Source organism: Triticum aestivum, chromosome 2D, assembly GCF_018294505.1.
Source record: "Triticum aestivum cultivar Chinese Spring chromosome 2D, IWGSC CS RefSeq v2.1, whole genome shotgun sequence".
NCBI classification, from domain to species: domain Eukaryota; kingdom Viridiplantae; phylum Streptophyta; class Magnoliopsida; order Poales; family Poaceae; genus Triticum; species Triticum aestivum.
Genome location: NC_057799.1, coordinates 563,266,006 through 563,287,512, shown reverse-complemented (window position 1 = coordinate 563,287,512; position 21,507 = coordinate 563,266,006). Strand labels below are relative to the sequence as shown.

The following is a 21,507-nucleotide window of genomic DNA, read 5'->3' as shown; positions in this document are numbered from 1 at the left end:
CTGATATTGTGATTGCAGAAGTTGGTCTAAGTTGACATGAATTTTGTAGGGTTTGATTGCTGCAGTGCAGAAAGTGTTCCCTCATTCTGAGCACAGACATTGTGTGAGGCACATATATCAGAATTTCCACAAAGTACACAAGGGTGAAACATTGAAGAATGATTTATGGGCAATAGCAAGATCTACAAACAAAATTGCTTACCACAAAAACATGGAGCAAATAAAGGAACACAGTTTAGATGCTTACAAGTGGGTTGAGAAGTTGTCTCCAAGAACATGGATAAAGGCTTTCTTTAACCCTTTCTGCAAATGTGACATCCTCCTCAACAATATGTCTGAGGTGTTCAACAGGTATGCTGCAATTTCTTCTTCTTTTTGTTCTCAACAGCATGCCACTTATACCCTGTCTTTTTACATTGATTGAATTTTCTATGTAGCTATATTCTGGATGGAAGAGATCTGCCAATAAAGTCCATGTTAGATTATATTTTCCATAAACTAGCAAATAGGATAGTTGGCAAACAAAGGGAATCTGAGAAGTGGACTGGCCGGCTGTGCCCCAAAATTCAGAAGAAACTAGACAAATATATAGAATGGGCAAAGAACTACATGGTTACTGAGTATGGGAAAGGTGTTTTCCAGGTTTTGTCTCTGAATAATACATATGTTGTGGATTTGAACATGAACAGTTGTGACTGCAACAGATGGGAACTCTCAGCCATCCCATGCCATCATGCCATTGCATGTTTCAGACATGAAAGGATTGAGCCAGAGAGCATGGTGCATGACTGTTATAGTGTTGAGAACTACAAGAGTTGCTATGGTTGGAACCTTATGCCTATGAGGGACATGAAGCATTGGGAGAAAATGAATGGCATAGATGTATATCCACCTATTTACACAAAAGTCATGGGAAGGCCAAAGAAAAGTAGGAAGAAAGAGCCAGAAGAGAAAAAGGGTAAGGATGGTCTGAAGAAAGTAACAAAACATGGTGTCACTATGCATTGTTCTATATGTGGAGCTGCTGATCACAATAAAAAAGGTCACCACAACCATGTAAATGATGAACCAAAACCAATAGGAGCAGAGGAATCAGAAGAAGAGTATGATGACCCAAGCATCATTGCTGTAATTTACTGCCTTCTACATTCGGCCTTTTACATTCATGACTTAATTTACTTTGCTTCCAATGATCATAGTATCGCTGCATTTGCAGAACATTATGCCACATAGAGTAAATCCCATGCTGGATCCAACAAAAGCTAAAGATTCCATGGTGTTCATGATGCAGGAAAGGGTAATTTTCTTCTGTACTATAAATCATTTCCTTGCAACACTATGAATAATTTGCTTCCAATGCTTTGAATAATCTCCTTCTAATGCTCATTGCTTTACAATGCAGGAGAGGTTTAGGTCACCAACAATTAGAGATTATGGTCCACTACCTGAATCAAGCTTTATTGCTAATGCTAGGGACTCAATCCCAGTAGGTAGAGTGACTACAACAATGACAAGTGGAAGGGTGAGAAGAGCAGAAGGTGTTGCAGCTGAATCTGAGCAAGGAGCTGCACCAAGACCCAGGAAGAAGCAGGCAAGAGGAGGGTCAATTGCTGCAAGGGGAGGGAGAACACCTGCTGCAAGAGGAGGGACAAATGGTGCAAGGGGAGGGCGAACACCTGCTGCAAGAGGAGGGGCAAATGTTACAAGGGGAGGAAGAACACCTGCTGCAAGGGGAGGGAGAACAACTGCTTCAAGGGGTGCAAGAGGAGGGGAAAATGCTGGAAGGGGAGGGAGAACACCTGATGCAACAGGAGATAGCACAAGTGCTCCAAGAGGAGCTAGAGCTACTGCCCCTGGCTCCTACAACCTTCTCTTTGGAAATGATGGAGCAAGTGCACACCAAGCCCCACACTTCATGCAAGCAGAAGAGGAGGTTCTTGTTAGCCAGAATGCACCAAATGGTCTCTATGATGAAGGATGGCCTGATGACCTTCATGATTTTCTCTCACTGTTATAGCCATTTTTCCATCTCACCTAGTTTCCGTTCATGAATGAACTTCTCATGCATCTTAGTTGAGTTCATGAATGAACTGCTCCTTTTGTTCGAGTTAACAGACCAAGATACCAAACAAACCCTTTATGTTTTGCCCTCGTTTCAGATGTACTGGATTTGGTCAAGTTCTGTTTGAAATACTACTATCCATGTTATCACTGGAAATCCTCTTCTCACTGTGAAGTTCTATTTAAAACGCTGTTGTTTATGTTATCACTGTGAAGCTATATTCCAAATGCTGTTGTATATGCTATCACTATGAAATTCTCTGTTCATCTCTGAACATTAAGAATGCTCTTGCCAAGGTCTTATTTATATGTGAATATGTACGCAATCTACAAGCGCATTACAGAGTACAAGTGCATTACAGAGTAATATGCAATCTCTGTGTATTTTATATTTGTTTGAAATCTGTGTGAAATCTATCATGTTGTCAGCAAGGTTTTCGAGTCAAACGAGCCGGCGAGTCGTTCTGGGTCAGCAAGGTTTTATATTTCAGAGTAATATGCAACTGAAAATTCAATTCTCATAAGCCACATTTCAAATAACAGGGTAGTCACATACTTTGCCATTTAAACATAGATCATGTTCAAAATACAATTTCATTTCCTCTTACCAAACTCATCTCTTTACTCAATCTCTTTCTAATTCTTCCCTGCTACTGGTAACAGAATGACACACAAGCCAACACACATACTAATGGCAAGTACCAAAATCCTATGTATGCACATCATTTGCTCCTTATTAATCCTAGCAATGACCTTCTTCTCCCTATCACAATGCTTCTCAGCCTCCTTCTTCTCAAGTTCTTCCTGCAACAGTTTGTTCTTCATAGCCAGATCACAAATGATTGTCTTTGCCCGGCCATCCCATCTTGGATCTATCCACTTCACATATTCGCAAGCCCTGAAATCCTGAAGATGTAAAAAAGTACTCAGTGTGAAAGACAGGAACCTTACATTTGCTCGAAGCCAAATCATACAAGCCTCTGAAATGTACCTCATATTGGCAACCCAACAACCTTCTGCCATAGTCCATGCCTTCATTTGCAACACGGCGAGCAGGGGAGCAGGGGGAACATGGCGAGCAGAAAGAATGGGGATCATCACCTGACCGCTACTTTGCTTCCACTCCTCCTTGATGTGGTTCTGACCACCAGCGCCGGCCATCTCACTGAGCATCAGAGGACAAGGGAGAGCAGAGAAATAACACCGATGGCCTCGCCGCCTACTCTCGGTCAACAGCTCGCCGGCGGCGACAAATCAACTACATCTGTCGTCGCCGCCGGCGACAAATCAACTACATCCGCCGCCACCGGCGACAAATCAACTACATCCTCCCTGCCGCCGCCTACATAGGGTTAGGGATTTGGTTTCGTGTTTTCTGAATCGAGGGCCGGTGGTTTGGGTATGGACGGTTATACAGATCAAGGACTTTTTTGCGATAATTAATAAAAGCTCCGGGGGTTTTCTGGAAAATAACCGCTGGTCTCGTCCGACTCAACTCTTCCTACACTCCCACCCACTGACCCGTGGGCCACACGCCAGCTGTCAGGCCACGTGACAAGCAAATACGGCGGCGTACGAGCAAGGCACCGTATATGAACCAAATGGACAAGTTGTGGCACCAGTTTTTGACATTTTACAAGTTTAGGCACTAAAGTAACCGCGCCGGACATGTTTAGGCACCTCATTATAAAGCATCCAACCGATACATCCAACTCGCTGGGCTGCAGCACAACCAAGCTCAAAAGGAAAAACAAGAGAAAGAAAAGAGAAACAAGTGCCGACATCGGCAGATCAACTAAGCGACAAAGACAGGCAACCGCTGCACCTCCGGAGAAGTACCACCACATTCCTAGCATGCCGGAGCGTCGCGTACCAAGCAACACCTTCAAGAAGGAATGCGACGGAGCCGCCGCTGTTGCCCGAACGGATCCTAGGGTTTCCCCCGGTACGCGGAGGGCAGCGTGGAAGGGGGATACCCGACGCCCTACAGGAAGGTCTGGCGGCGCCCGCAGGCGTCACCGCGTTGGAGCCGGACAAGCCGCCAGGGATTTCTTCCAACCCAAACAACCACCACCACCCCGGACACTCCGTAATGCACCACCCAATCTGCCGCCCACCAGCATGTGCCACCACGATCACCGAACCAACATCGCCGTCTCACTGGGGCCGCCAACACAAGACCTGGGGGGAGGGAAAGGAGAGAACGGTCACGAGGGCAACCGCAACTCAACCGGCGGGAGGGGACAACCTCCATCGCTCGCGCGGAGCCGACCGGACGCGGCGACAGGGACTTGCCAGGCCACGACGGCCCGGCCGGACCCACATGGGTCCGGACAGTCCCTATCCCCACGCTGCAGCACGCCGGCCAACGAAGCCAGCACCGCCCTTAGACCGCCGACACCTCGCCACCACCAGGGAGCAACGCCGCCGCGCCGAGCCGCCGGCCCGCGTCAGTCCAGATCTGGGCCCGTGGGCCCTAACGGGCCCAGATCTGGGCCGAGCGGGCGCCACCAGCCGCCAGCACCACCGCGCCACCCGCGACCAATGGCCGCGTCGTCGTGCCACCGCTGCCGGCCGAGCAGCACCACCGCGGTCAGGGGGCCCCCGCGCCCCCAACGCGCGCGGGGGAAGAAACGGCCCGCCGCCGCCAGCGCCGCGCCGGCAGGGCTCGACGGACCAAGCCGGCGGCGGGAGGGGGGAGGGGGAGGACGGGGAGGAGGGGCGGAGGAGAGGGGAGGAGTGGGGGGTTCGCCCGCCGCCTGCGGGGGGAGAGGGGGGGCGGGCGAGCGAGCGAACGGGGCCGGTGGCGGCGGGAGGAGGCTAGGACGGCGGCGGCGGGGGAAACCCTAGCGGGAGGGAGCGGGAGCGGGTGGATAAACAAAATCTTCCATAACCCGCGCCGTGGCTCTTGGGCGCCCACGAAGGACGGGGGCATGTGAGTGGTGAGACCCAGCGTGTTCGGTGTCCAAGACGAGGTTGGACCCGGCCTTAGATTGGATGGCCGGTAGTAAGATTGCCAGGCCCCGCGCCAGGAGCCACACCCGCATCAGCCACCATAGATGCCGGCCACTCATGCTGGCCAGGTCGGTGGGGTGGCTGTACCTTCGCATTGAATGGATTACGAGAGATCGTGCACCGAGTAGGCAGTACTCCAGTCTCCAGCATCAGACTCCTCGCAGAGCTGCTAGTGCTCCACCGATGGCTCGCGTCCTGCGCACCTCCCTCGTCGCGCCCTCGCCGGCCGGCGCCGCGCTCCACGAGCGCTCTCTCCCGCTCACCTACCTAGATGCGCTGTGGCTCCACGCCACGCCCGTCGAGCGCGTCTTCTTCTACCCCGACGCCACCAGCGACGTCCTCTCCAACCTCACCGACTCCCTGTCCAATGCGCTCGCCGCATTTTACCCTCTTGCCGGCCGACTCCGCCTCACCCCCGGCGCGCACAACCGCTACGAGCTCCACTGCCAGCCGGGCGACGGCGTCACCTTCACCGTCGCCGAGTACCACCACGTCGGCTTCGACGAGCTTGCGACTGACGACCCTACGGAGGTTGCCAAGATCGTGCCGCTTGTGCCGCCGCTGCCCGAAGGCGGCGCGGTGCTCGCCGTGCAGGCCACCGTGCTGCGCGCCGGCCTCGCTATCGGCGTGACCATTCACCACGCCGCCTGCGACGGGGTGTCCTCGACGCACTTCCTCCGCACCTGGGCCTGGGCGGCGGCGCCCTGCAGCGGTGCGAGCGCGCCTGAGCCGCCCTTCGTCGACCGCTCCATCATCCGCGCACGAGACGACCTGTACGACGCTTTCACAGCGCCCAGGCTGTCCAGCAACGACGACGACGGTGGGAATGGGAAACCCCCCAATTCGCCCGTCGTCCAGCAGCTCCTCGCCACGTTCACGCTGTCCAAGGAGCACCTGCAGAGCATCAAAGAAGCGGTCGCCGGCGAGGCGGAACGTCGTGGCGGGCCGCCGCCTCGCGCCACATCGATCATCGCGGCGTTCGGCTTCATCTGGCAATGCTACATCCGAGCTAAAGCAGGCACCGATGGCAAGGCAGCGTCGCCCTGCGGCGGCCGTGCCTACTTCCTCTTACCCGCGGACCACCGGACGAGGCTGGAGCCGCCCGTCCCCGACGAGTACCTGGGGAACTGCCTCGGTCCTTGCATCGCGTCAGCTCCCAGGAAGGATGTCGCTGCCGCCGGCGCGGACGGTCTGTTCACCGCGTGCGCGGCGATCGCCACGGCCATCGACGGAGTGGTGCGCGGTGGAGCCGCCTACTGGGACGGGTGGATGGAGCGCATCATCGAAGCGTACAGCGCAGGCGACTTGCCGCTAACGGTCGCCGGGTCGCCGAGGTTCCGCGTGTACGACACGGACTTTGGGTTCGGGCGGCCGGCAAAGGTGGATGTCGTGTCTGTGGCGAGGACCGGCGCGATGTCCGTGGCAGAGGCGCGCAGCGGCGGTGGCGGGGTGGAGGTGGGCATCTCTTTGCCGGCGGGTGCCATGGAGCGTTTCAACGAGTGCTTTGCCGATGCCGTCGCGTGCCTTTCGTCGTAGGAGCATTTATAATAACGGCATTGTCCTTTTAAGCGCTTTTGCAATAATATGTTTGGTTATGTTCTGTATAATAACTGCTGCTTACAAAGTGAATAAGTGATGTTTCTGTGATGGCGTGATTTGACAGCAAAACGCGTCAGGGGGAAGGAGGAAAGTGGTCGCTTCCATCGCATGGTCTATGAGATAATTGCATCTATAGTCCTGGTACTCGCTGGCGACGTCCACTTCAATCCAGAAACTTTTTTTCGCGGGCAATTCAGAGAGCTTTATTCATAAAATGGTCATCCTATGACAATCAGCCATAAGGCTGGTGACTAAGAAACTAGGAGTCTCATCGAGCCAGCAGTCCGTCACACTTAGTGTGCAAGTATTCTTATCACAGAGATGCGCCGGAACGTTAGCTGCTCGGTTTACATGAACAATATTAAAAAACTGAAAATCTCTAACTAGCTCTCTAATTTCTAACAAAATAGGAGCCGCAACCGAACGAGAATTGTGGCGAGTGTTCTAGAGATTTACCATCTCCAGGCAATCAACTTCTATGATCACTTGCGAGTAGCTGCGAATATAAGCAAAACGCGCACCCTCCCGCATTGACATCGCTTCAGCTATCAGTGGGTCTGTAATACCCATATGTGGTTTACACCAAGCTCCAAGGAGTCCGGTGGAGGACCTAGCCACACCACCAGTGCCACTGCAATTTCCATCAGAGTTTAGAGCGCCATCAGTATTGATTTTAATAACTCCCGGTTCAGGTGGCTTCCACCCATATCCTGGCAACACCTTTGCCATAGTTCTAGGCAAGTCCAGAATCGCCAAAGCTTCTTTTGTCCATTTCATGCATGAGGCAGGGTCCACACCTCCTTCTTCATGCTTTAATCGGTTCCTAGAATGCCAGATCGACCACATGATTGTAATGATAATAGCCCGATCCTTGTCTCTGAATCGATCATCACACAAGATGTCCCACGCCCAAGAATCCGGATGTAATCTTGGTAGACGTACCTCAAACATCGCAAAGGCCTCCTCCCAGTAGCGCTTTGCATGGGAATAATACATGAGTGCATGTTGTAAATCTTCATCCATGGCCAAGCAGATTTTGCAACGACCAATTTCTGCAATGTGCCTTCTCTTTAGTGTGCCTCATCAGGAAGAATCTCTCGAAGAACACGCCATCAAAAAACACGAACTTTTGGTACGACTTTTAACTTCCACAAGGTCTTTCATAACTGTTGATCATCCACTGAAGTCTCAGTAGCCGTCCCTTCCTCTAGAGCAAGACGCTCGGCCTGAGTCACAAGAGCACGGTACACCGTCTTAACATTATAGTTACCCGTTCTGTCAAAAGCCCACGCATAAAAATCATCACCGCCTCCGAAACGGAGCGGTATGTTAAGGATTGCCTCCGCATCCGGGGCAATGAAATTGTTGCGAAACACCTGTTGACGCCACGTCAATTATCTGAATCGATAAGTTCAGAAACTATCTCCACCGAGGCGTTGGCCGGTCTCATTACGGGCATCAATGAGATGGTTCTAGGGATCCACTCCTCGGTCCAAACTGGAATGGTGCTGCCATCACCAACTCTCTTAATCAATCCCAGACGTAAGGCCTCCCTGCCCGCTATGATTGCTCGCCAAGTGGCCGAAGCTGACCTGGTTACTTGCATAAAATTACAATCTGGAAAATATTGACCTTTTAACACTCGAGCACACAAGGAATCTGGCTTCATCATCAGACGCCACCCTTGTTTTCCAAGTAATGCTAGGTTAAATTGATGCATGTCCCGAAAACCCATCCCACCTTGACATTTTGGAGTGGACATTTTTTTCCAAGAAAGCCAGTGCATACCTTTCTTATCAAGGGAACTATTCCTGAAATATTTAGCCATTGGGAAATTAATACTCACAACTCGAGATCCCCTACCCGAAATCCGCCATGTTTAGCACCGACACTCGAGGTGCTCTTTTCTTTTTGTTACATTTTTAATTGTTGTGAACTGGTGATACAACGTCCCTCAGTGGGTCAGCCCATCACAGCTCCGTGCGTGTGAAACAAGGGCAATTTGCATGGAAAAGAATATCTACCTGGCCGCAATCCACAATCTCAGGTTTGACCTGCCACATCAACAGTCTCTGTTTAGGAACACTTTCAAGATTTTAAATAGATCGGGATCATGCAGTTCGGTGTGCTGATCTTGAAAATTAGCAATTCAGGGTTCAATTTTATCTTCAACTAGAATTTCAAAGTTTGTTCTGGACTTTATCCGCTTGCGTGTTCGGTGTCGAAGACGACGTTGGAGTCGGCCTTGGATGGCCGGTAGTAATTGAAGATCGCCGGGCCCCGCGCCTGGACCCCACACCGGCATCAATCCCCATCGATGCCGGCCACTCATGCTGTACCTTCGCATTGAATGGATTAAGAGAGATCGTGTACCAAAGCAGGTACTCCAATCTCCAGGATTGGACTCCTCGCAGACCTGGTATGGCTCGCGTCCTGCGCACCTCCCTCGTCGCGCCCTCGCCGGCCGGCGCCGCGCTCCACGAGCGCTCTCTCCCGCTCACCTACCTGGATGCGCTGTGGCTCCACGCCACGCCCGTCGAGCGCGTCTTCTTCTACCCCGACGCCACCAGCGACGTCCTCTCCAACCTCACGGACTCCCTGTCCAATGCACTCGCCGCATTCTACCCTCTTGCCGGCCGCCTCCGCCTCACCCCCGGTGCGCACAACCGCTACGAGCTCCACTACCAGCCGGGCGACGGCGTCACCTTCACCGTCGCCGAGCACCACCACGTCGGCTTCGGCGAGCTTGCCACGGACGACCCGACGGAGGTCGCCAAGATCGTGCCGCTGGTGCCGCCGCTGCCCGAAGGCGGCGCCGTGCTCGCCGTGCAGGCCACCGTGCTGCGCGGCGGCCTCGCTATCGGCGTGACCGTTCACCACGCCGCCTGCGACGGGGTGTCCTCGACGCACTTCCTCCGCACCTGGGCCTGGGCGGCGGCGGCCTGCAGCGGTGCGAGCGCGCCTGAGCCGCCCTTCGTCGACCGCTCCATCATCCGCCCACGAGACGACCTGTACGACGCTTTCACAGCGCCCAGGCTGTCCAGCAACGACGACGGTGGGAAACCCCCAGATTTGCCCGTCGTCCAGCAGCTCCTCGCCGCGTTCACGCTGTCCAAGGAGCACCTGCAGAGCATCAAAGCCGCGGTCGCCGGCGAGGCGGGATGCCGTGGCGTGCCGCCGCCTCGCGCCACATCGATCATCGCGGCGTTCGGCTTCATCTGGCAATGCTACGTCCGAGCTAAACCAGGAACCGATGGCAAGGCAGCGTCGTCCTGCGGCGGCCGTGCCTACTTCCTCTTGCCCGCGGACCACCGGACGCGGCTGGAGCCGCCCGTCCCCGACGAGTACCTCGGGAACTGCCTCGGGCCGTGCATCGCGTCAGCGCCCAGGAGGGATGTCGCTGCCGCCGGCGCAGACGGGCTGTTCACCGCGTGCGCGGCGATCGCCACGGCCATCGACGGAGTGGTGCGCGATGGAGCCGCCTACTGGGACGGGTGGATGGAGCGCATCATCGAAGCGTACAGCGCGGGCGGCTTGCCGCAGACAGTTGCAGGGTCGCCGAGGTTCCGCGTGTACGACACGGACTTTGGGTTCGGTCGGCCGGCAAAGGTGGATGTCGTGTCGGCGGCGAGGACCGGCTCGATATCCGTGGCGGAGGCGCGCGGCGGCGGCGGCAGCGGGGTGGAGGTGGGGATCTCTTTACCGGCTGGCGGCATGGAGCGTTTCAGCGAGTGCTTTGCCGATGCCATCGCGTGCCTTTAGTCGTAGGTATAACCGTACCTTGTCCTTTTTCTTTAAGTGCGCGTGGAGTCAGCTGTTTGGTTATGTTCTGTAATAACTGCTGCTTACAAAGTGATGCTTCTGTGATGCCGGGATTTGATAGCGAAATGCGTCATGGGGAAGGAGCAGAGTGTTTGCTTGCATCGCATGCTCTATGCTGTGTCTAGAGCAAAAAGTCACTTTGCCGATAAGAGCAACTCCAATGGAGCGACTCATTTCGTCCGTCGCCGTCCGTTTGAGTCGGCGCGGACACAAAAGGCGGCCCAACGCACAGACCTAAATGGGCGCGCGTCCGCTTTTCGTCCACGGGCGACCCATTCCCGGCCCATTTTTGAGCCGGATTTGCGTCTGCGCGGACACGCGACGGACGCGCGCACGCTCGCCTTCTCCTCTCCCCGGGTCCGCTGGTCGGTGACACATTGGCCTCCCCCATCCAACAGCAACCGTCGCCCGCCTCCTTCATCGCCGCTGCCGCCGCCCATTTTTGCCGGCGACTCCAAACCCGCCAAGCAACGCCGCCCACTCCCACGTCGCCCGCCACCGCCGTCTTGCCGCCAGGGAGCCGACTGCTTCCCACCCCCGCGCCCCCACCACACAGCCGCCCCACGACCAAGAAGTCGCCTCGCCGCCCCGGCCAGATCCTCACTGGCACGCTCGTTGGACGCCGGCCCACTCGTCAGACGCCGGCAGGGCAGCTAGCTGGTCCGTGTGCGCCGCGACTCCCTTCGCCGGCCGTCTCCTTCGTCGACGCCCGCAAGCTGTTCGACAGTTTGCCAAGGTACAAAATGGACTCCGCCGACGAGTTCTTTTTTCACAATTTTCTTTGCGACTCCGACGATTCATCGTCCGATTACGAGGAGATATTGGCTGCTGTGTTGGTCCATCACCACCTCAACAGCCAGCGACCGTTGTTCCGTGGCTCCATTCTAGGCCACCTTCCGGCGTTGAATCGCAACCGAGAGAGCGAGCATTTCCTTCTTTGGAAGGACTACTTTGATACAACAAACTCGTTGTTCAAACATCAAAAATTCCGCCGCCGTTTCCGTATGAGTAGGCATCTTTTCAACCGTATTAGAGAGGGGTGGTCGGCTATGATGACTATTTGGAGTGCAAAGAGGATGCCGTTTGCAAGATTGGTTTCTCCTCTTATCAGAAATGCACTGCCGCCATCCGAATGCTTGCATACGGAGTGCCCGATGATCTCATTGACGAGTACGTCTGTATGAGCGAGTCTACATGCCTAGAGTCCCTGTATAAGTTCTGCAAGGGTGTTATTGTTGTGTTTGGCCCTGAGTACTTGAGAGAGCCGACGACTGCTGAAGATACAGCCCGTTTGTTGGCGATGAATGCCAGCAGGGGCTTTCCAGGGATGTTTGGCAGCATAGACTGCATGCACTAGGAGTGGAAGAACTGCCCTTCTGCTTGGCAAGGGCAGTATAAGGGCCATGTTAGGGCTTGCACTGTCATACTAGAGGCCGTGGCGTCTCAAGATCTCTGGATCTGGCACTCTTTCTTTGGCATGGCCGGATTACACAATGATACCAACGTGCTTCAGCGCTCGCCGGTGTTTGCTAGGCTTGCCGAAGGCAACAGTCCACCGGTGAACTTTACTGTCAACGGCCACAACTACGACAAAGGATACTACCTGGGTGACGGTATCTATCCTCAGTGGACCACTATTGTCAAGACAATACGCAACCCTGTCGGAGAGAAGAGGAAAAGACACTAGTAGAAAAGGGCTTAATGTGAATCACATTAGTCCCGGTTTGTAACTGAACCGGCACCAATGTGACCATTAGTGCCGGTTCCAACGGCTAGGCGGGCGGCCCTCATTACTACCGGTTTGTGGTGAACCTTTAGACCGGTTCGTGCCACGAACCGGTAGTAATGAGGTGGTGGCAGGCTTCTGTCAGGCTGGGGTCCGGCCAGAACCTTTAGTACCAGTTCATGCCACGAACCGGGACTAGAGACGAACCTTTAGTCCCGGTTCATATAACCAACCGGTACTAAAGGTCACACTATATATAGTGCTTCGTCCAGCCCGAGCCGAAGCGCTCTGTTTTTTCCCTCTCCTCTATTTTCTTCCTCTTCCTCTCGAGCTCACACTTCATTTTTGCCAAAATTTGTGAAGATTTGAAGGCACCCCATCCATCCAAGTGATCGCAAAGGTTAGCAACTTTGTCCTTTCATCTCTCATTGCTAGATTAGCTCTTGCAATGCTCTATAAATATAGTGATTTGTGGGTTTTTGTCGGTGTACAAAAAGAGGGGTGCGTTTTTGTACCCCTATACCTGTGCACGGGCGGTCGGAGCCGCGTCTACGGTCACGCCGAGCAGAACAGGGGAGGTAAGCCAGGGTAAGATCCAAGCCCAAGATAATAAGAGCAACGGCAAGGCCAAGACCACAAAGAGCAGAGGGACGAAACAGGCTCCCCCGGCAAGACCCTTGCCGGGGCAGCTGGCCCCACACCAACAGAGCGATCCACCCTTGAGCCCACGGTCCCCAACGCCATCATCCACGTGGGGCCAGGGCTCGGGAAGGCACCTCTGTGGTGGCATGCAGATCTTTGTGAAGACATATTCAAGATCAGATAAGGATTAGAAGACGACGATCCTCGCAAGATCCTTGCCGAGTAAGGCCACCTTGCCGGGACGACAGCGCGCCACGGCAAGACCCTTGCCGGGCCACCCGGCAAGGTCCTCGCCAAGGACGCCAGCAGGGCCACCGCCAGGCCCACGCCAACCAAGCTTCCACCACCGTTCACATGCAGCTGCCAGCCCAATCAGCTGGGCGGGCACCTGCGTGGCAACATGCAGCTCCCAGGCCAACTCATTGAGCGCCTGCGTGGCGGCATGCAGATCTTCGTGAAGGCTCCGCCACTGCGCCACCTCAGCTGCCTGCCTGCCTACATGGCACCACGCGCCTCACTGGCCAGGGCGCGTGTCAAAGCGAGGAGGAGCGGCGACGGACGGGACAGGCCTCGCCCCCGTCCCCAATAAAGCAAGGGGACACCTAAGCTACGCATTAAATGCGTCTTGTCCTGTAATACGAGCGATAAGCTCAGTGCACTGTATGCCTTTCCACCTCCTGTGTGCCACTGTGGCAGCCCCTTCCGACTATAAGAGGAGGCCCATGGCATACTGAAGAAGGATTCGGCTCTTTCGGACCACGCACTCATCACAGCTAGTTCGAGAGCTCAAGAACTCTCTGAAATACACCCATCAAAGCAGGACTAGGGTTTTACGCATCCTCGCGGCCCAAACCTGGGTAAACGATTCTTGTGCTGGCTACTGATCCTGCTCTTCTTGCAACCCTGCGCCCCAGCAACCGTAGTAGGGATTCTTGTGATCCCATAGGTGTCGTTCCCCACCGACATCTTTGGCGCGCCAGGTAGGGGGCGCAATTGTGAGAATCTGGTCTAGTAGTTAGCCTAGCGGTTCTTCGTCGCCATGGCTCCCAAGAAGAAGACGACCACGGCGATCGGCTCGTTGTGAGCCGAACGGCCCGTGCCGGTGCGCACGAGCAGTGGACCGGTCGCGGACAGGACCCGGGCCGCGGTCCGCGAGCACCAGCATCGCCCTAGCAGTCAGAGCCTGGCGAGCGGCGTCGTTCGCGCCCCAGTTGACTGACCGCACGTCGCCAGATCCAAAGACGGAGCTGGGCCCCCTGCAGGCGGCGCGGGGCCCTCCAGGGATGTCGTTGTGCCACCTCTGGGCGGCGCAGCGACCTTCAAGACGCCCACGCCGGCGACCACTGCGCGCTTTTCCCATGGTGTGCGCGCCGAGCAGCGTCACCACGCTGGTGACCCTGGGCACCGCCGTGGGAAGAGCCCTGTGCGTCATCCGCGGGATGAAGGGGTTCAGCATGCCCGCCGAAGCGCTGGCGAAAATGGGTGCATGATGACTAGGCACGCACGGAGCTGCAGCGCCAGCGCCTCGCCTTCGAGCGCTTCGAAGCTCGGCGCCGTGGCCGGGACGAGGGAGGCGTCGTCGTCCTCGACGACAAAGACGACGACGCGCCGCCGCCACCGGTCCGCCATGGAGACTCCGGGCAGGGGTCCAGCAGCGGCGTCCGCGCCATCAAGAAGGAGAATGCCGCCGCCGCCGACGAGGACGTCGGCGACTTCGCCGCGCTCAGCGACTTCTTCGTCCCGTAGTTGTTTTTTTAAAATAACTTATGTAGCGCCGAACATGTCCAATATTAATGCCAAGTTTGCCGAATTTAGCCGAACTAAGCCGAATTTGGTTTTTTCAAAATAAAAAACCCGCGTCTGGGGGCGACCCTGGGGCGAGCGCCCCCACGCCGATTTAGCGCCGGCTCGCCCCCAGGGGGCGCATAAAATCGCCGCCTGGGGGGCCAACGGCTGGAGATGCTCTCACAACTCGGGATCCCCTACCCGAGATCCGCCGGGTTTAGCACCGACACTCAAGGTGCTCTTTTCTTTTTGTTACATTTTTAACTGGTGATACAACGCCACTCAGTGGGCCAACCCATCACACCTCCGTGGGTGTGAAACAAGGGCAATTTGCATGGAAAAAAATATCTACCTCAACCGCAACCGACAATCTCAGGTTTGACCTGCCATGTCAACAGACGCTGTTTAGGAAAACTTTCAAGATTTAAAATAGATCCGGATCATGGGGTTCGGTGTGCTGATTTCAAAAATTAGCAATTCAAGGTTCAATTTTATCTTCAACTACAATTTCAAAGTTTGTTCTGGACTTTATCCGCTTGCGTGTTCATTGTCGAAGACGAGGTTGGAGTCGGCCTTGGATGGCCGGTAGTAATTGAAGATCGCCAGGCCCCGCGCCTGGACCCCACACCGGCATCAATCCCCATCGATGCCGGCCACTCATGCTGTACCTTCGCATTGAATGGATTATGAGAGATCGTGTAGCATAGCAAGTACTCCAACCTCCAGGATCGGACTCCTCGTAGACCTGCTATGGCTCGCGTCCTGCGCGCCTCCCACGTTGCGGCCTTGCCGGCCGGCGCCGCGCTCCACGAGCTCTCTCTCCCGCTCACCTACCTAGATGCGGTGTGGCTCCACGCCCCGCTCGTCGAGGGCGTCTTCTTCTACCCCGACGCCACCAGCGACGTCCTCTCCAACCTCACAGACTCCTTGTCCAATGCACTCGGCGCATTTTACCCTCTTGCCGGCCGCCTGCGCCTCACCCCCGGCACGCACAACCCCTACGAACTCCACTACCAGCCGGGCGACGGCGTCACCTTCACCGTCGCCGAGTACGACAATCACCATGTCGGCTTCGAGGAGCTTGCCACTGACGGGCCGACGGAGGTTGCCAAGATCGTGCCGCTGGTGCCGCCGCTGCCCGAAGGCGGCGCCGTGCTCGTCGTGCAGGCCACTGTGCTGCGCGGTGGCCTCGCTATCGGCGTGACCGTTCATCACGCCGCCTACGACGGGGTGTCCTCGACGCACTTCCTCCGCACCTGGGCCTGGGCGGCGGCGGCCTGCAGCGGTGCGAGCGCGCCTGAGCCGCCCTTCGTCGACCGCTCAATCATCCGCGCACGAGACGACCTGTACGACGCTTTCACAGCGCCCAGGCTGTCCAGCAACGACGACGACGGTGGGAAACCCCCCGATTCGCCCGTCGTCCAGCAGCTCCTCGCCACGTTCACGCTGTCCACGGAGTACCTGCAGAGCATCAAAGAAGCGGTCGCCGGCAAGGCGGAACGCCTTGGCGTGCCGCCGCCTCGCGCCACATCGATCATCGCGGCGTTCGGCTTCATCTGGCAATGCTACGTCCGAGCTAAACCAGGCACCGATGGCAAGGCAGCGTCGTCTTGCGGCGGCCGTGCCTACTTCCTCTTACCGGCGGACCACCGGACGAGGCTAGAGCCGCCCGTCCCCGACGAGTACCTCGGCAACTGCCTCAGTCCATGCATCGCGTCAGCACCCAGGAGGGATGTCGCTGCCGCTGGCGTGGACGGTCTGTTCACCGCGTGCGCGGCGATCGCTACGGCCATTGACGGAGTGGTGCGCGGCGGTCCCGGATACTGGGACCGGTGGATGGATTGGATCAGTGGGGCGTACAGCGCGGGCGACGACTTGTCGCTAACGGTCGCAGGGTCGCCGAGGTTCCGCGTGTACGACACAGACTTTGGGTTCGGGCGGCCGGCAAAGGTGGATGTCGTATCGGTGGCGAGGACCGGCGCGATGTCCGTGGCAGAGGCGCGCAGCGGCGGCGGCGGGGTGGAGGTGGGCATCTCTTTGTCGGCGGGTGCCATGGAGCGTTTCAACGACTGCTTTGCCGATGCCATCGCGTGGCTTTCGTGGTAGGAGTATGTTTAATGAGGGCATCCTTCTTTTAAGTGCCTGCTCAATAAGATGTTTGGTTATGCTTTGTAAGAACATCTACAGCCGGACTTGACAAATCCGACCCCCTCAAACGCCTACGCACATGCGTCCGCGGACAGTGACCGGTCATCTCTCAAAAAACGCATTCCATATCTAGATACCACAAATTAAAAACTTCAAATCCATATTATTTCCTCTAAAAAATCCATATTATTACATGCAACATGAAACCTAATCTACGCGAAGCTCGTCCGGTTCCGCTCCCCGCTCGTCCAGCTCCGCGCTGGCCATGTCCGGCAGCCGTCTGCGCTCCTCAGAGTGTTGGTACGGTCGCCGAGAAGGTAGGGTAGGGCATATGACATGAGCTGGCTCACGGGACTCAAGGCCCTGTCGTCTCCCATGCGCTACTCTTCCTCGTCGTAGACCGGAACTTGAACGGTGCCGGTGGATGTCAGATCGATGATGGATCCGTCCGGGGATGAGCTGCCGACGTCCACCACGACGCGGTTACAGCGCTCAGACTGATGCGCCATACGGGGCACCAGAGAATGCGACTCCGCCTCGCCGACGTCCGCCACCTCCCGCGCCCGGTGCCTTGCACAACATGCACGCCGTGCCATGGCCTCGTGGGACGATGGTGCATCCCCAATATCGGCGCACCACTGGAGGGGTTGTGCGTCCGCCAGCGCGTTCGGACGCCAGACGAACCGCACGGCCTCCGGCGAGGCAGCTACGGCCGGCCTAGCGCCGGATCCATGCCCCATTTGGGCTGACGCAATGGATTCCCGACGGATGGAGTCTGAGCATAGCCGTCCACGGGCTTCCTCCCGGGCGTGGAGGAGTGCAAGCCGGATGGCCATCTCCTCCTCGGGGCCGCGCGGGATGAGTTCGGGGTCGACGGATCTGGAGGTGAAGGACTCGGTCCGCTGCCCGCCATGCCGGAGACGACCAGAAGGAGTCGGAGACCAGTTTGGGTGGCGGAGGGAAGTGGAGGGGAGGGGAGTGAAGTGGCTAAGGTTTAGTCCGGCGAGCGGATGGGGAGAATTTTATGTGGGGTCGGATGGGCCAGCGTGGGTCGGGTCCGACGTGGCGGGTGTGCCCGGACGCCTTATATCCGCCACAGGGTTGGAGATGGGGGTGCCAGTCAGCGACGTTTAGGGCCCGTTTGAGGCGTCCGTCTGAGTCAAAAATATATGACCGGTCAGTGACCGGGCGGCCCGCCTGGACATCTGAGGCGGGTTTGAGAGGTCCGACTATAGATGCTTTAATAGCTGCTGCTTACAAAGTCAATAGGTGATGTTTCTGTGATGACGTGATTTGACAGCGAAACGCGTCGTGGGGAAGGAGTAGAGTGGTTGCTTCCATCGCATGGTCTATGCTTTGGCTAGAGCAAAAAGTCACTTTGCCAATAAGCACTTTATTTTGAATAGTTTGAAAATCACATTTCTAAAGTTTCAAGAAATGCTAGAATGAATTTTACATTCTTTGCATATAAAATAAATTCCACAATAGTTATATGTAGGTTGACTGGGTTTACAATTTGGTAAACTGATTTTGTGTGAGAAGGAATGGTTGAAGAGGTTCCGCACCCCTTCGTAATGACTTGGGTGCATAGGAGATAGCCCTCCTCTGCCTCCTGTTTGCGCTCCGGATCTGCCTCATCTCCCATGGGCTTCAGGACATGGTGGATCCAGGCCCTTGCCGCCCCCGCCCCACCCCCATGTTTTTTCTTTATTAGGGTTTGTGTCTTGGTTAGGAAGGCGAGACGTCGACTGCTCCCTGAAGATGGAATAAGGTTCTCGCGCCTAGCCCCGTCCCGGTGGTGTGTCTAGCGTCGCCGGAGGGCATGTGGATGTGTGTCCCCGACGGATCTCACAGGATTCGGTTGATGTTTGTCTTCGATGGATCTGCTTGGATCTATTACTCCTTCATCTGCGTTCGTGTGTCTACAAGTTTCCTTACAATCTACCCTTCTTTTCATTGATGACGGTTGTTGTTCTGGTGCGCTGATCCTGTGAGGTCTTAGCACGATGACTTTTTAACTATCTACTACAACAAGATTTGTATGGCCCGGTGAGGGAGGGCGATGACGGTGACGCGCCATCGGCTCTCTCAAGTGCTTGTAGTAGTTGTTAAGTGGTCTACAGATCATGTAACTTTCGTTACTTCAAGTGTTCTTTGTGCCGCCTTTTACAGTTGATGAATATATTGAAATTTTCCAAAAATAAAAAATGAACGGTTTGGAGAAGAAAAAAAGTTGGACGAAGGAAAAAGAAGAATGGTCGTTGGATCTTAATCTAGTGACGCAAAAAATTAACTTATCCAAAATAATTTTATAGGCGACTTAAGTATAGCCAGTCATTCTACATTGTAATATGTATGTACACTTAAGGCATCTCTAAAGCGAACCCTCAAACCTTATGGAAGCGTCCGGACCGCACTGTTCGGATGCAATTTTTCATCCAACGCAGTCCGGTATCGGTCTACCAACGCGTTTTGACGTTTGTTTTTCCGCAACTGGAACCAAACAAAAAGGAGTTTCGTAGGAGTCCGTGTTGGAAATATGCCCTAAAGGCAATAATAAATGGTTATTATTATATTTCTTTGTTCATGGTAATTGTCTATTATTCATGCTATAATTGTATTGTCCGGAAATCGTAATACATGTGTGAATACATAGACCACAACCTGTCCCTAGTAAGCCTCTAGTTGACTAGCTCGTTGATCAACTGATAGTCATGGTTTCCTGACTATGGACATTGGATGTCATTGATAACGGGATCACATCATTAGGAGAATGATGTGATGGACAAGACCCAATCCTAAGCATAGCATAAAAGATCGTGTAGTTTCGTTTGCTAGAGCTTTTCCAATGTCAAGTATCTTTTCCTTAGACCATGAGATCGTGCAACTCCCGGATTACCGTAGGAGTGCTTTGGGTGTGCCAAACGTCACAACGTAACTGGGTGACTATAAAGGTGCACTACGGGTATCTCCGAAAGTGTCTGTTGGGTTGGCACGGATCGAGACTGGGATTTGTCACTCCGTGTGACGGAGAGGTATCTCTGGGCCCACTCGGTAATGCATCATCATAATGAGCTCAATGTGACTAAGGGCGTTAGTCACGGATCATGCATTGCGGTACGAGTAAGAGACTTGCCGGTAACGAGATTGAACAAGGTATTGGGATACCGACGATTGAATCTCGGGCAAGTAACATACCGTTGACAAAGGGAATTGCATACGGATTGATTGAATCCTCGACACCGTGGTTCATCCGATGAGATCATCGTGGAGCATGTGGGAGCCAACATGGGTATCCAGATCCCGCTGTTGGTTATTGACCGGAGAGGCGTCTCGGTCATGTCTGGCATGTCTCCCGAACCCGTAGGGTCTACACACTTAAGGTCCGGTGACGCTAGGGTTGTAGAGATATATGTATGCGGAAACCCAAAAGTTTTTCGGAGTCCCGGATGAGATCCCGGCGTCACGAGAGGGTTCCGGAATGGTCCGGAGGTGAAGAATTATATATAGGAAGTCAAGTTTCGGCCACCGGGAAAGTTCGGGGGTTACCGGTATTGTACCGGGACCACCGGAAGGGTCCGGGGGTCCACCGGGTGGGCCACCTGTCCCGAAGGGGCCCCGTGGGCTGAAAGTGGAAGGGAACCAGCCCTTAGTGGGCTGGGGCGCCCCCCTTGGGCCTCCCCCCATGCGCCTAGGGTTGGGAACCCTAGGGGGGGAGCTTCCCCCTTGCCTTGGGGGGCAAGGCACCCCTTCCCCCCCACTTGGCCGCCGCCCCCCTTGGAGATCTGATCTCCCATGGGCTGCGCCCCCCCAGGGGTCCTATAAATAGTGGGGGGGGGGGGAGGGAGGGGCAAGCAACACACAGCCTTGGGCGCCTCCCTCCTCCCCTGCAACACCTCTCTCTCTCTCGCAGAAGCTTGGCGAAGCCCTGCCGGAGACCCGCTACATCCACCACCACACCGTCGTGCTGTTGGATCTCCATCAACCTCTCCTTCCCCCTTGCTGGATCAAGAAGGAGGAGACGTCGCTGCACCGTACGTGTGTTGAACGCGGAGGTGCCGTCCGTTCGGCACTCGGTCATCGGTGATTTGGATCACGGCGAGTACGACTCCGTCATCCACGTTCATTGGAACGCTTCCGCTCGCGATCTACAAGGGTATGTAGATGCACTCCCTTCCCCTCGTTGCTAGTAGACTCCATAGATGCATCTTGGTGAGCGTAGGAAAATTTTAAAATTATGCTACGATTCCCAACAGTGGCATCATGAGCCAGGTCTATGCGTAGTTACTATGCACGAGTAGAACACAAAGAAGTTGTGGGGCGTTGAGTTTGCCAATTCTTCTTGCCGCTACTAGTCTTTTCTTGTTTCGGCGGCATTGTAGGGATGAAGCGGCCCTGACCGACCTTACACGTACACTTACGTGAGACAGGTTCCACCGACTGACATGCACAAGTTGCATAAGGTGGCTAGCGGGTGTCTGTCTCTCCTACTTTAGTCGGAACGGATTCGATGAAAAGGGTCCTTATGAAGGTAAATAGAAATTGGCAAATCACGTTGTGGTCATACGTAGGTAAGAAACGTTCTTGCTAGAAACCTACAAACCACGTAAAAACTTGCAACAACAATTAGAGGACGTCTAACTTGTTTTTGCAGCAAGTGCTATGTGATGTGATGAATGATATATGTGATGTATGAGATTGATCATATT

The 21,507-nt window shown here is 55.0% G+C and overlaps 3 protein-coding genes across 3 annotated transcripts; all 3 read left to right on the top strand.

Annotated features, from left to right (window-relative positions):
- Positions 1-4,921: 4,921 nt before the first annotated feature.
- LOC123049981 (phenolic glucoside malonyltransferase 1-like) lies at positions 4,922-6,708 on the top strand. The gene has a single exon (XM_044472831.1). It carries the CDS (start codon positions 5,059-5,061, stop codon positions 6,610-6,612), a length of 1,554 nt encoding a protein of 517 aa, XP_044328766.1. The 5' UTR covers positions 4,922-5,058; the 3' UTR covers positions 6,613-6,708.
- A 2,090-nt stretch (positions 6,709-8,798) lies between these two features.
- Positions 8,799-10,607, top strand: LOC123054523 (phenolic glucoside malonyltransferase 1). Its single transcript, XM_044478308.1, has one exon. The coding sequence runs from the start codon at positions 9,097-9,099 to the stop codon at positions 10,435-10,437; it is 1,341 nt and encodes a 446-aa protein (XP_044334243.1). The 5' UTR covers positions 8,799-9,096; the 3' UTR covers positions 10,438-10,607.
- A 4,707-nt stretch (positions 10,608-15,314) lies between these two features.
- Positions 15,315-16,872, top strand: LOC123049980 (anthocyanin 5-aromatic acyltransferase-like). Its single transcript, XM_044472830.1, has one exon. It carries the CDS (start codon positions 15,401-15,403, stop codon positions 16,754-16,756), a length of 1,356 nt encoding a protein of 451 aa, XP_044328765.1. The 5' UTR covers positions 15,315-15,400; the 3' UTR covers positions 16,757-16,872.
- The last annotated feature ends 4,635 nt before the right edge of the window (positions 16,873-21,507 follow it).